The sequence below is a fragment of the Narcine bancroftii genome, chromosome 4 (assembly GCF_036971445.1).
Source record: "Narcine bancroftii isolate sNarBan1 chromosome 4, sNarBan1.hap1, whole genome shotgun sequence".
Lineage (NCBI taxonomy): Eukaryota > Metazoa > Chordata > Chondrichthyes > Torpediniformes > Narcinidae > Narcine > Narcine bancroftii.
In genome coordinates this window covers 170,416,025-170,431,658 of record NC_091472.1, presented here as the reverse complement: position 1 = coordinate 170,431,658, position 15,634 = coordinate 170,416,025, and the positions used below count along the sequence as shown (strand labels likewise).

The 15,634-nt window shown below is 38.8% G+C and overlaps 1 protein-coding gene across 2 annotated transcripts in view; it reads right to left on the bottom strand.

Moving 5' to 3' along the window:
* The window catches only part of sppl3 (signal peptide peptidase 3), a 176,331-nt gene that overhangs the window by 29,537 nt on the left and 131,160 nt on the right, over positions 1-15,634 (bottom strand). For both annotated transcript variants that reach the window (XM_069932938.1, XM_069932936.1), the window contains one exon: positions 1,704-1,810. In XM_069932938.1, the coding sequence (XP_069789039.1) occupies positions 1,704-1,810 (107 nt within the window). The remainder of the gene's footprint in view (positions 1-1,703; positions 1,811-15,634) is intronic.

Sequence of the window (15,634 nt, the reverse complement as noted above, 5' to 3'; positions counted from 1 at the left end):
TCCGCTCCTGTAGTCGGCCTAAAGGAGGAGGCCTGACATGAAATGGTCTACAATCACCAACGGTCAGAACAAAAAGGGAAGTTTACACTTAATTAAATTATAGAACAATGTTGGATATTTAGTACAGTGTTTATTAAAATGTTTATTATTTACTGAATTCTGAGAATGGCCACACAAACAACAATGGGATCTTCCTGTTCAGTACCTCATTTTCTGATTTTCCTCAATAGTTAAAAATTTAACCATAAAGGTGATTTTAACAGCACCCACGTTGCCAGATCTCTTAAAATTCATGGGGCATGGTAGTTTTAAATTTATTTGTATTTTAGCAACATTAGTACTGTATTAATAATGCCGAAAAATAAAACTTCAGTGGTGACAAAGATAAAAACAGATAGTCATTACAGTGGCTTCAAACCCACTGCAGCCTTGGGATAGCCCAGGTGGTGATTTGTTAGTCATTCTTAGCTGATGCAGATTATGGCATATGCATAACAATGTCATTATTCAGTGAAAGATTTAAATATAAAACACAGGGTACATATCAAAGGTTGCTTTGTTCAAACACAAAATGAAGGCATTGTGAATAAATACACCATGTTACACTACAGATCTGTGTTGAGGAACAGTAACAAAGAGGTCACAAGTTAAATCCCTGGTCTGTTGTGAACATTCTAATCTGCAATTTTTTTCCTCCCCTTGAGCTCAGTGAGCATCAGATGGAGGGATGAGCAAGGATATCCTCTCAATGCATAAATATAGGCACAAGAGCGAGTGGGTATATGTCACTTCCACTGCTGAACAGGGTGTTCACACTCAAGGCTGACATGAAAATCATACACGTACATTTGGCGTGCAACAATTACTAGTGCCTACAGAATCATACTCCAACTTGCCTGTCCCTTGAGGAAGAATGGAGGTGCAAAGAAAGGAATGGACTGACAAAATGATCACTGCTATGAATAACCATGTTACAGATTGAATGCATGGGACAGTGTGAAGAAACATACTCTACCTTGAACCAAAGTACCTTAACATGGGTGTTTCAAAGCTCTCATTAAATAGGCTAAAAACTTTCTCAACTATTCATCACTTACTTTAACCTTATGTTATTAAGGCTCACTGAAACATAAAAAGGTAATTGATTTAATCTGTGCTACATTAATTCTGGCAAAGTGCTCATCGGGGTTCAATGTTTCTATTCCGCAACCTTGCTGGAAGTCTGATTACAGACTTCAGGTGAGTACGGGACAAGCTCAACTGTTAACGCCCGTGAGATGGACTGGCTCATCGGCACTCACCGTCAAGGCTCATGCACGAGGAATGGCCACTTGGTTGATGTACCAGAGGACCATCGCTACCCATGGAATCGTGCCAGCACAAGCCACCATCTTCAGGAGAGACAGAGCAGGGGAGTGAATCAGGGATAAAGAATTCCTTTAAAAAAATTGCTAACTGAACCCTCCCAAGCTTCAAACTTACATTTGGCATCCATGGCATCTCTAATTGCTTAATGACATGCATTACGAGATCACTGCACATTTTCACTGTTGGTCAAAGAATTTAAAAGAACTAATTTTAGTGCGTCTTCATGCACAAGCATAAAGATAAAGAGTTCAGTGATTGTGATTACAATTATGGAGTTATTTATGAAGCTGTAAAGAGCAGATCTGTTCCATTAGTGATATTTAAATGAAACCTACCCAGAAGACATCATAAATAAGAAGTCCAGAAAGAAGTAAGCAGGAAACTTTAAGACTTGGCAATCGCACAAAAGCGATCATAGCAACGCAGAGTCCCATTGCCAGAGCTGTAACAAAACAAAAAGTGAATTGGCAAACATTTCCATTTACAAATTAATTTTCTACCTCAAACATGAAAAAAGCCATTTCAAGCATGTTATTCAATTTCTGCAGTAAAAAAAAGACTGAAAAAGTTTTTATTTTCTGATACCCCTGCTGCTGATGGAGTAAAAGATGGATACGATTTTTTTTTTTGGAGTTTAAAAGTATGTTTTTCTCTGAGGAGGATATAGAATTACTACACCTGCAGCATGCCTGCAAAAGTTGCTGGAAATTTTTGAGCAGATGATGTCTAATTGTTGCACTCAGTTTTCATGTCCAGGTGTAACTTGTCTATTTTTCTGTGGTGCTGGTTGAGATGGTTTAACATCTCAAACGTTATTTCCAACAATGTAGCACTTGGTAAATAACACATTAAAATGTTGCTTGGCATTGTATCCCAAAATGTTTTGACACGATCTCTTCGAATTAGAATGAATTTTGTTCACCAACCTCCTTTATTGCACAATCAAGCTGAAAACAAAATATGAAAATGATATAGGTTTATGTACAACTTCAAGAGCAGTGATGACAATTATTATAAACGAGTTACATGGAAAATGAGGGAAACTGAATGAACGAAAGTCATTTTGCAATGGACATTGCCTAAGTTTTGTTTGAAATGTCAGATAGAATTGTATGCCAATTTTTCAGTTGAGATTACACAGAACATAGTTGTAACCTCAACAAGGTAGCAATGTTACAATTTTCGAAATAGGTGTTGAAAACAGTGAGAATAGTAACAGATCAAGAGGATGTATTCAGACAGGTGAAGTGAATGAATGCATGGCAGGTGAAACAACAGTAGTGACATTTCTGGAAGAAAGAACAAGAACCAACCAAAACTAAATAAATGGCTAGCAAAAGAAAGAAGTTTTCATACATAAATTTCGAGGTGGCAAGAACACCTGAGAAGTTGTTTTTTTAAAAAAAAAGAAAATGCAACAAACATTTACTTCAATTCCGTGGGTTGTTTCCTATTCAGTACATGATACAAAGTATAAGGGATTTTGGAATGATTAGCTTTCTTAAGCACCATACGATTCTAATAATTAAAATCCATGTCTTGATTGGTCACTGAGGGAAAAAAGATATATAACCCTCCTTGAACAATTTCTTACCTTGGAAATATTTTATATATTTCAGTTACTGAAAGTTTACATAATTGCAAATGTTAATTTTGAGAAAATTATATTGACCACATGTAGGAAACTGTAGAGACAGAAATATTTTAAAATGAAAATAGTCTAATTACCTAGTCAAGAAAACAATTTCTTGTATGTTTAAAAATAATTTCAGTTTAAGGTAGAAATGTAACAGACTTGATATATGCATTACAGTTTTAACCTTGCATAGAACTGCAGGATCCTTATACAGTAGAAGTCCAAAACTCTGGATGCCAGAAATCCAAAAACTCTCAAACTTTTAAAATGTAGCGGGCCTTTGTGTGTGGCCGTACATGCTTAAGCAGCACGGATGTACAGCAGCAACCATATATAGCATGTGTATTTACAAACCCATAATAATGAATCCTGAAGTAGCTAAACTTTGTGGTGTGAAGAACATGTTGAAATTTAGTGACAAACTTAAAATGATTAAGAAACAAAAAATAGTTTGAGCAATACTGTTCCAATGGAAACATATGACAGCAGAAATTCTACAATTTGCAATATAAAAAAGGCTAGGGCAGAAGTCCATGGAAATGTTTATTTCCATAACTTCAGTATTCCAGACGTCATGCATGCACAGATAGTGCAGAATAATCTTATCACAGAGAAACTACAAGTTACTATATGAAAGTATTTAAAGAAAGCAAAAGCAGCATCAAACAGTGCAGGAGATGAGGTAGAAGCTGCCAAGTGTCCCATCTTCAAGTAGTGCTGCTTTATTTCTCCTTAAATATGAATAAGTACTGCTTCAAAATGTAGAAAATCTGGACCAACCCAATCCCCAAGCAGTCTGGATTTTTGAACTTCCGCTGTACGTGAATTGGTGGCTTCAGAAAAAAAAAGAAATGGATACTTTGGATAGTATCCTGATCGTTCAGCTGGATCTGACAGTGAATGAGTTAAAACAGTTGCCTGTTAAATTCACAAATGGTACCATATCAATAAAACAGCCAATCCCCCAATAGTGTTGGACCTGACCAAATCTACCAAGTCTTGGATGCATGGAGTGATACATTAAATACATTTGGCTCTCTGCTCAATTGCCAACTCCATATGAAGTTCAACAGCCTTGCTGGAACTTTAGTTTCCATTGATTGAAACACTAAAGTCTGCAGATGCTGTCTGTAGTAAAAACAAAATTGAAGGGCTCAGACCCAAGACATCAGTAATATATCTTTACCTCCTATGGAGGCTGCAAGACCTGCTGAGTTCCCGTGTTTTTACTTTAGTTTCCATTAAAGGAGATTAAGAAATGTGAACACAGAAATCGTTTTCTTGATAGTTTTTTTAGATTATTAAAATGATAATTTTCCTGGCACAATTTGGAGCTTGGCGTGAACATTTCAACCACTGTATTCTGAAATTAATTAATTGTTCTTCAATTAACTCACAATTAATTAATTAGGGTGGTACAGTTAACGTTAGTGGAACACTTTTACAGCGCCAACGATCAGCACTGGTGTAACTGATGGGTTAATGTTAATGTTAATATTTAAAGTTGTTATAGAACTATATACATTTTTGGTAAGGTTACTGTGGGTTTGGAACAGAGTCAGACACAGATACAGTACACTCAAAAGTGAGGTCTTTTTCGGAGTCAAAGTGGTCTTAATTGAAAACTCAAGTACTATGTGTGATTCTTAAAAGCATTTTTGTGTACATTCAGCGGTATGCTTGCAGCTGTTTCAAAAGTCAACTACCGTTTGAGTGACCTGTACAGAAGATTCTGAGTCAGCGACCTATACTTTTGGACTAAGATGAGGTCTGAAGAAGTGAAACTGAATCAGTGATGTTGTTGTGTCATATGATTCTAAGAAAGAATATTACTGAAGAAATCAGACATTTTGAGTCAGTTGGAAGAAACTATACCTTCTGTGAATACACATTTGCTTTCTTTGTCAAGAAAAGAAGTTTCAAAATCCTTTGAAAAGGATAAGTTGTTCTTAGTAAAAGGGACACGCAGAGTTATTTTAAAAGAAATTAACGACTCCAACTGTTCTTTTAAGAAAAGAGAGGCAACTTAATTTGTGTCCAGAGGAATGGTCACTTATGATTAAGACGTTTGAAATCATTGTGAAAGTTACAGACTCTGTAACTCCTAAGGAAAATATGAGGAAGTTTATGGAAAATCACGTATGAAAGATTGAGGAATTTTAGTTTTAAAGAAATCTGATGCTTCACTTTTGCTTCATAATTATTTCTGAACCACAATTTTAAAAAATCCTCAAATTCAACAAGGTGTTTGAAACTGGACTTTAAATGTGACTTTTTCAGAATCAAGCTTAAACAGTAGTAGTTTAGTAGGATTTAATCACACACATAATATATACATTTGTGCATAATGGGTTAAAGTACAAAATTTACTATTGTCTGGTGAACTTGCCATTGCTGTTCCTTTGTTAGTACTAATAAGATTTTATTAGTTTGTAACACTGGGGTTTGAGTTTTTACATTCTCCCCATGTCTGCATGGGTTTTCCTGGGGGGGGGGGTCCCGGTTTCTTCCCACTGTTATGAGCCCAAAGGATCCCAAAACCCAACAGCAATAGACATTCACCAAGAAAGTGATTTTTTAAACTATCAACTTCAAACATGAAAATAAAATCAAACTTTAACTTATCTTTATACTTACACAATACTCTATACTAACCCAAATTACCCCTTTCTAATTCTAAGCGCACGTGTATGTAACATGTGTGTGTGGATTTAAGAAAAGTTCTTTGGTTCACAGTTCAGTCTCACTTCTCCTTCTTCCAAGTTCTCTGGTTGCAGGCAATCACTATACTATGCATAGCATTCAACATGCATAAAATTCACCAGGCTTGGAGCTTGAAAGGTAAATGTTTACCACTCAGGAAGGTTCTTTTAGGGTTTGCAGAGAGAGATATTTGTTGCTCCAGGATTTCCACAACTGAGGTACCACCACTAGTCACCTCAGGGTATCGCTGATGAAACTTGCCCCATCAGGGTCTTCCAGATGGTAACCTCTTTCTTCAAGCTACCACAGATTTATTTCAAGAGATACATCAGACAGATAGCACTTCCAGCCATTTACTGCTCTAGAACTTGCTTTCATCAGTTTCAAAGTTTTCCCTGGATTGCATTTTTCAGTTACTTGTCAGTGTCCCACACACTGACTGACTGAGCTGTTAACATAACTCTCTTCCAACTGCAACTCCAAAGAGAGCATGTGACTCATGTCTTGCAAAACCTCCAGCAAAAATCAAGTTCTTTCTTCTTCTCAAGTTGTTATCTTAGGTAAACAATCCAGGAGTGACCTTTCTATGCACTTTGCAAAAAGGGTACTGATAGACAGAATGGCTCCAGCAAGACTGCCTGGGCTATTAACTCAACTCTCTCTCTTTTCCAGCTGCAAATCCAAAGAGTGCATGTGACTCATGTCTTGCAAAATCCACACCTTCTCCAGCAAACAACAGGAATTCTTTCTTCTTAGATAAACAATCCAAGATTGACCTTTCTGTGCACTCTGCAGAAAGAATACTGATAGACAGCACAACTCCAGCAAGACAATGGTCAAGCATTTTATGACTGAGTTCAATTAACACCTACTTGTAAAAGGTGCTTACATTCTCCAGAGATCTTCAGTATTTCTTCAGTCTTTCAAATAAGATATGTTTTAAAATGTGTGTATGTATGTAACCTACTCTAAATCTTATAAATTCTCCCCAAATATTAAGATTGTTACACCGGGGTGTAAGTTAATTGGGTGTAAATTGGGCAGGCATAGACTCATGGGTGAAATGGCCTGTTACCGAATTGTGTGTCTATATTAAACTTTTAAAAAAAGAAAATAATTAACTGCTCTGACAACAATTTGCATTTGAATATCACCTCAAAAGAAATTACACATGGAGCTAATAACCTCATCCAACGGTATGGAAAACATAAAGGCAAAGTAGATTTGAATGGAACTCATTCCTGCTACCCCTCTTCAAACAGAGCAGCTGGTATCTGGACTCTAATGCCAGAGGAAGTGGCGGTGCAATCAGACACGAGATCGAAGAGACAGTGAAATAAATAGACAAAGGAAAAGAACCTGGTGATTGAAAATGGGATTAGTGTAGATGAGCAAAAGATCCATCGACACAGATAACTATAAGCTTTTTAAAAATTATAGTTGACTGCAGCCTTAAATGCTTTAATTTGTTGCATTCACCCACATATTCAATAGTTAAAATGAAGAGCTCACAGACTTCTTTTTTAAGACTGAAACCATAAGAACAATGGGAACACTGTAGTGGGCCGAGCAGTCAAGGCCCAGGATGGGCCAAATTGCCACTGTGTACTGACCCGAGATGATGGCATGGGCCCTCCGAAGTCCTTGGGCAGAAGCATGTGCTGTCGGGATATTTCGCAGACACACTGTGACGTTACTTCTGGTTTTGGGGTTCTGAACCGGAAGTGACGTAAAAGAGGGCAGATCACGTGATTAAAGGCATTCTACCAAGAACTGAGAGTAGTGAGCATTTATTTGGTAGCTTAAAAGGCAAGCACATTCGAAGTAGCACCTGTCCAACTCCTGTGGAAGGAAGCTGCTTAAAGAATGGAGAGGCACGCATGCAGGGTTTTGAGCTGAAATGTTAACCACTTTTTTTTTTCCCTCATAGTGATGCTGACTGACCCACTGAGTTCCTCCAGCGGGTGTTTTTTTTTTGCTGCAACGATGGGTGAAAGTGCTTCCAAGGGCTTCGAGGGACCTGGGCATGCTGAAGAACAGGATTCGCAGGATGCTCATTCTTTCAGCAAGGATCCACCAAGGCCTTCATGGGTATAGAGAGATCTTTGTAAGGAGTGCATTCTATGAATGATTGTGTTTTGGGGAAAAGCTGGAGTGGAAAAAATGCTCGTGCCTTCTATGTCTCCTCCTGAGAGGAGAGGATGGGATGGTTTCCCTCCTTCAGCAACCAATGCACATTTCCTTCCTAATGCAACTGTGAGCAACAAATCGTGATAGAGCATGGATCTGCCAGAACAGCCTGGACTAATTGGCACAAACAAAGCAGGCTGATTTGAAAGGTCAAAAGAGGCCACGATCTCACCGAGAACAAAGAATGCAATTTAAGCTTCTAAAGAGCATGGTGTAAGGGAAAACAGTATAAGTAAAACCAGAATCACCAAATCACATTGGAAAATTCTGGGAGACTGCCAAAAAAACCTTGGGGCTAGCACAAATTAAAATCCTGGCAAAAAGACACAAGGAACACATTTCTTCCAACATGTGGGTAACATTTCTTGAATCTGGGTTCAGCCAAATCTGAACTGCACAATTTTTATTTTCAGATTTACGAAGAAATTTCCAAGTCCCCAGAATTTAGTCACTCTGCACTCATGGCCAAACCCTCACCAGACTCAGCCAGAAACTCTCCCTCCTTCATAAAATCCCATTACTTTGGAATGCAATGAGGGTCTGATAGCTCAGTGGCTAGAACACTGGTCTTCTCAAGCAAGGTTTGCGATTTCATTCCTCGCTAGGGTCTTATTTCTGTGAGGGGCTCTGGACAAAGTGACAACTTTCTGTTAAAGAATTTCAAGTACGTTACATTCTAAATGTAGTATTACGTGACAATAATGGAACTTTAACCTTTATCTTTCATTAGCATTTGTTTGTTTTTTTATTTACTTAAGAAATCTGGAGGAAAAATACAAGATGCCAGAGATATTCAACAGATCAGGCAACATGCGTAGAGAGAGAAAACAGATGATGCTTATTCGAAGTTAAATTTAGACATCCAGCATGGTAACAAGTCCTTTTGGTCCACGATCCCTGTGCTGCCCCAATTACACCCAATTAACCTTAACCCTGGTATGTTTTGAACAGTGGGAGGAAACCGGAGCACCTGGAGGAAACCCACATAAACACGGGAAGAACGTAGAAATTCCTTAAAGACAGCGCCAGATTCGAACCCTGGTCACTGGAACAGCTAACCATGCCACTCACTGTTATGGGGAGCGTCTTCAATATTTTCAGCTTTTACCTCCAAGCATGTGGCATTTGCTCAATAGCTCACATAATTTAATGTCAACTTTTTGTTTGTTGGCACTCCTGCGATGCGACTTGGAATGTTTTAGCTGTATTCAAATTGCTATCCTCCACTCAAAATACTCGCTTGAAAGAAATGCAAACTTAATGTTCAGAACATCAGTTCAAAAAGTTCGTAGGCAGAAATGTGTTGAGGTCTCAAAATGTATTCGCAATTGTACTAATTTAACCATTTACTCTCCCTGGGCCAAGCCACTACTTGTCCCGAATGTTAGATGGATCCACTCTATCTGGAGTTCTCCCAGAACCTTTATGCGTATTTTTGCTGACCCTAATATTAATTATGAAAGGCAAAGAACTTTAATGTGGTAGCTATCAAGGTTTAAATTTCTCTTGATAATAACAAGTAAATACAATTATACAGTCTAGTCCTCATCTAAAGCTCAAGTTGTCTGCATCATTTGCTGGATAAAAGAGCCATTATCTCAGTCTATGATCAAGGATACAATTCAACTGGTGGTCCCTTGCTTTCAATCAGATACCATCGCTTTTTTAAAAAATTTACAAAAGTATTTATTGCAAATACTTGTTCACATTTCATCCAAACACACATTTAAAGTTAATACATACACATATTACAGATAGACATTGAGGAGTCTCAGTATTATTTTGCAAATACCACAAAGAGCATCTTCTCACTTGCTGCATGAGAAGGGTTAGTTAGTGTAGCTACAATCGTTAGCCTCTTCCCCTATACCTCTTTGAAATACATTATTTTGCCAATCAGCAAAAATGTGCATAGTTATTGGTGTTTTAATTAAATAGCAAGGAAACTAGTTTGTCTCAAGACAGATAAATAAAATATGAACTAAAGGAAAAGGTTACTTATACCAAGTGTGATCGAAATTAAAACTTCTGAAGTTACACAACAAATGGTCAGACCACATACTCTATATTTCGGCGTAAAAATCGAGTCATGAAATCCAAAAAAGTCTCTCTCTCAAAAAAAAGGGGGTCAACTTGTACACTGGATATACTTCTGAGACCTTAAATTTAGCACAAAATCCAATCCGCACTGTCTAAGTCGACCCTTGAAAAACCGATTTAACGTACAAGTCAAATCTTGAACAGAAAAAACCCCCGAATGCGACAGATTTCATTGAGATTTTTATTGAAAACACAATTAGCACCCTTCAAAATCACTATCATTGTCTAAAATCAACACATTTAAAACCATTCAAAATAATTCTCGCTATCATCGTCTGAAGCAAAGATGGGCAGCAACACATCCATACTCTCACTGTTTAAACAGTCATCATATTCGGTCTCAGTCGGTATCTGATGAGGTGGTTTCAGCTTCACCATCAGTGGCCGACAATAAATCATCTTCCGTGTCATCAATTGCACAAGAGATACTACACTTTTTAAACTATTTTATCAGTCTCTACTTTAATTTGGCCCATGCCTTGAGCACAAAGTTACACAACGGCTTTTTGTAAACGTCTTTTCTGCAGACATCGAGAGGTTGCAATAGACATCAAACCACCTGGGATAACCACTATGTAAGTATTATGTAGTGTTAATCTACTTTTAGTTTTCTCAGGCAGCGTCCTGCTTTGCGGAAACTGCCAAAATGTTTGGCCTGGAAGTCAGCCTGAAGAAAACTGAGGTCCTCCATCAGCCAGCTCCCCACCATGATTACCAGCCCCCCCACATCTCCATCGGGCACACAAAACTCAAAACGGTCAACCAGTTTACCTATCTCGGCTGCACCATTTCATCAGATGCAAGGATCGACAATGAGATAGACAACAGACTCGCCAAGGCAAATAGCGCCTTTGGAAGACTACACAAAAGAGTCTGGAAAAACAACCAACTGAAAAACCTCACAAAGATAAGCGTATACAGAGCCGTTGTCATACCCACACTCCTGTTCGGCTCCGAATCATGGGTCCTCTACCGGCACCACCTACGGCTCCTAGAACGCTTCCACCAGCGTTGTCTTCGCTCCATCCTCAACATCCATTGGAGCGCTTACATCCCTAACGTCGAAGTACTCGAGATGGCAGAGGTCGACAGCATCGAGTCCACGCTGCTGAAGATCCAGCTGCGCTGGATGGGTCACGTCTCCAGAATGGAGGACCATCGCCTTCCCAAGATCGTGTTATATGGCGAGCTCTCCACTGGCCACCGTGACAGAGGTGCACCAAAGAAAAGGTACAAGGACTGCCTAAAGAAATCTCTTGGTGCCTGCCACATTGACCACTGCCAGTGGGCTGATATCGCCTCAAACCGTGCATCTTGGCGCCTCACAGTTTGGCGGGCAGCAACCTCCTTTGAAGAAGACCGCAGAGCCTACCTCACTGACAAAAGGCAAAGGAGGAAAAACCCAACACCCAACCCCAACCCACCAATTTTCCCCTGCAACCGCTGCAATCGTGTCTGCCTGTCCCGCATCGGACTTGTCAGCCACAAACGAGCCTGCAGCTGACGTGGACTTTTTGCCCCCTCCATAAATCTTCGTCCGCGAAGCCAAGCCAAAGAAAGAGTTTTCTCAGTAAAGTGGCTACAAAACATATCCCACACCAGCAAACTCCGTTCTTTGCGTAAACTGCTTGGCTGCCTGTTCCATATATTGTCTATCCATAGTTTTACTCCATTTTCATCCATCCATACTTTGTCATGAAAATGTTTAAAAATACCTGCAGGGAATTTAATTTTCAGTTTAATTTTGCGTTTGAAGATTACCATGCGTCTTAACTTGTCCGATACCACCATGGTAAACTTGGTCCTTTTGTGGCCTGTACTTCTGGTTTGCACAGTTTTAACACCTTTCCATTCCACTGTTCTATTACCTATCATGTCGGAATTCATGGGGGTTTCGTCCATGTTTCTGATATTTGCCAATGCAAACTGGTGTTTCTGCCGGTTTCTTATAATAAACTGGAGAAAATTTAGAACTTTATGATCAGGATCTTTTGGTATCGTCCGTGTAATTGTTGCTTTTTGGCATAATACCAAATTTTTACTGTTCATGAAATGATTGCACCAGCCAACTGTAGCCTCGACATCATCACTAAGGTGTATGATATTTGATTTCGGGTGGCTATGTAGCAATCTTGCCTCTGTTCACGCACCCTTTCTGCAATGTGATTTTCTAACTCTGGCCAACGAGCGATTCCTTTTCTCAAAGAATATTGCCTTTTCGGTATTTTTCTTAAAGTCTCTTCTTTCTTCCTCCAATCTCTTACCAAATTCTCATGCACAAATTTTCTTGGAGCTGTGCCGTTGGTTTTCTTGCCCATTTCTATCACTTTCAACTTAAAGCTCACTTTATATTTTCATCACGTGCTGCGTTGTGTCGATGGACCCTCCATAATAGCAATCACCTGCAGCCAACGCCCAGCAGATCAATCTGCGCGATCTATGGGGATTGATGTATCCGCCGGTCAACAGCCCATCTCAGGCATCGTGATCTTTGGGGGTCGAATTATACTCCAGTCAACGGAGCATCCAGGCAGCCAGAAAATACCAGATATACAATATAATCCTTAAAATGAGGCTGAAAAGAGGGGGGTGGAGGGAAATTATACATCGGTCGACTTGTAAGCTGAAATATACAGTATACAGCTGTACAATTTTATCTGATAATGCTTTACTTGTTTCCCACAAATTAAATTCCCAATATTTACTATTTTCAGAAAATCCCTCAGTAAGAATCAGCTCCTCCTCTAAAACTAAGGTCAAATTCTTATTCAGTTAAATTCAACATAGCAGATCAAATGGGGATAAAGTTTCTTTCAAAAGATAAATATTCTAACTTTTGTCCTAATATAGTATATTTTTTTTGCAATTTCCAATAGTCACTGTGCACAATGTAGAAGTTTCCTCTCCTCAAACATTGCAGCTATTCATAAGAAACAAATGCATTTCCTTTTCAAAATATAGTTTTCTTCTGCTAAATACCACACATACATAATCAAACCAATGTTTGATTGTTTTTCCACAAATGTTGCTTTCTCAAATTAGCCAATATTCTAACATTAGCCTGTGGACATTGAATTTTTGTTTTATTTCTATTACAAACTTCAGCGTAATTCCAACTAGAAAGCATTATGAAACTGCTAAATTCACAGCTATAGAATACTGCCAACTGAAATGAAAATACCAGTGATTTATCATAACAGCAATGTGGTCTTCCACCAAAAGAGCTGGATTGGAATCATCTTTATTGTGGTAAAAATGAAGAAAGATTTATTCATTCATTGGTAAGCTCCATTTCAAGCACCCTAAGTCAAATTCTTCAGGTCTTTTTGATCTTCAGATTGGATTGTAGGTAAAGAGGATCACTGAGAAGATCTCTCTCCACCCCCCTCCCCCACCAACCATTCGATGTGATCTACCAGGATCGTTGTCTGAAGAGAGCAATTGTTAAGGACCCCTTCCACTCTGCACACAGCACCTTCCGGGAAAGAGATACAAATGAATCAGAGCCAAAATCACCAGGCTGAGAAACCATTTCTTCCCAAAGGCAGTGAGACTTCTGAAAGACTGATGAACTGCTCATACAGTCCCTCCTAGAATCTACTATTATTTAACAATACTTATTTTTATATACAGTATGTACGACATACAAATTGCTTGTAAATATCTGTGTTATGTCTATACATGCGTTTACACTGATGACCAAAGAACGCTGTTTCATCCAGTGCTACTTTACAAATGTATGATAATAATAAACTTGAACTTAAACTTTTAGACAGTAAAATTTGGAATTAATCATAAGTGAGGTAATACATCAGCTGGTTATAAATACCAGTGAAAAGGGCACACCTACAAACTCAAAGTTGGATAGATGGAGAAAAGATAATCCAACATTACACAATGATTAAACTTACACCACAACATAACAGATAATACAATTATGATTGAGAAGATGACCTATGATTTTTTTTCAGCTGTTAATGAAACTAAATGAGTGACCTGCAATTTAAACTTTTTATATGAATACTTAAATGCACTGTTTTTTTTAAATTAAAATTACATTTCTGGAATTTCCAGGACACTTGTCATTCTTTCAATGCTGGCTGGCTCTGCATCCATGACACAATCATTCAGGAGCTTTTAAGCAAGAGTCCAGTCGTCACGCTGAAATAGGCAAAATAGGAGAATGATAATCTCCTGGTTTTGTTACTGGATCAGTCAGAATTCTGCATCATTGAAGCAGAGATGCAAGTTCAAAATCCACCATCGCAGCTGGGAAATTTACGTTTTTCAATTTGGACTCTTCTTTGAATTGGGTGGAAGGGGGAAATCTACCAACTGAAGTCACACAGAAACATAGCCTGGTCTTGGTGGGAGCCCAGAATCACCCACAAGGTTGGTTCCTTCTGCTTGTTCAGTTCAATGGGCAATTAGAGAGGGACAATAAATGCTGGTATTAAAAAGAAATTTCCACCATCAGTTAACAAAACTGGAAGTGTGCTTATTTCCATAGCTATAGTTACTCTGCTCTGTCACTTCTACTAAAAGAACTAAGAAAATACTTGCACTCTAAACTCTTCACATCCAGAATTCTTTGAGTATAGTTGTTACACAAAGAAATATAAACAATGAGCAAAATGCCTCATGTCAAATAAAATGATCAACTAGTTTATTTGCCTTGGATAGCATGCGTTGAGAAAATAACGTGCATTATTCCTCCCTCCACTGATGCAACTGACCTACTAAACCATTCCTGCATGCTCTTTTTTTAAGTTTTAGCACTGGCATTTTTTTTTAGCTTTTGGTGTAATGATTATTCATTTCATTAGAAAGATGTCAGAACATCACTCAAGAGGATGAACCTTCACAAGCGTCAGGCCCTGACAGTGTAGCTATCAGGGAAATGAAAATCTGCACCATCCAACTAACCAGAGTGTTCATGGTCATTTTCAACCTCTCATTGCTGCAATCACAGGTTCCCATCTGCTTCAAAAGGGCATTAATCACCCTGGTACCTAAGAAGAGTAATGTGAGCTGCCTCAATGACTATCGCCCATTAACAACAACTTTTACTGTGATGAAATGTTTTCAGAGGCTGGCCATGGCCAGAATTAAGCAAAGATCTGGGCCCACTTCAATTCGAATATCGTCACAATCGCTCCACAGCAGTTGCAACATTGCTGGCTCTCCAATGAGCTCTGAATCACCTCGAAAACATCAATTCATACATATGGTTGCTCTTCATCGACTACCGCTCAGCCGTCAATACCATTATTCCCTCAGTGCTGGTCAACAAGCTACAAACTCTGGGCCTCTGTACCCCCCTTTGCAACTGGATCCTTGACTTTCTCATTGGAAGACCACAGTCAGTATGAATTGGAACCAACATCTCCTCCTCACTGATTAACAACACAGGCACACCCCAAGGATGTGTGCTTTGCCCAATGTTCTACTCAGTATTCACCCATGACTGGGTGACCAGGCACAATTCCAATGCCATCTATAAATTCACTGATGACACCACAGTTGTTGGCAGAATCACAAATGGAAATGAGGAAGCGTATAGGAGAGAGAAAGATCAGCTCATTGAATGGTGTAACAATAACAGCCTTGCACTCAACATCAGCAAAACCAAGGAAA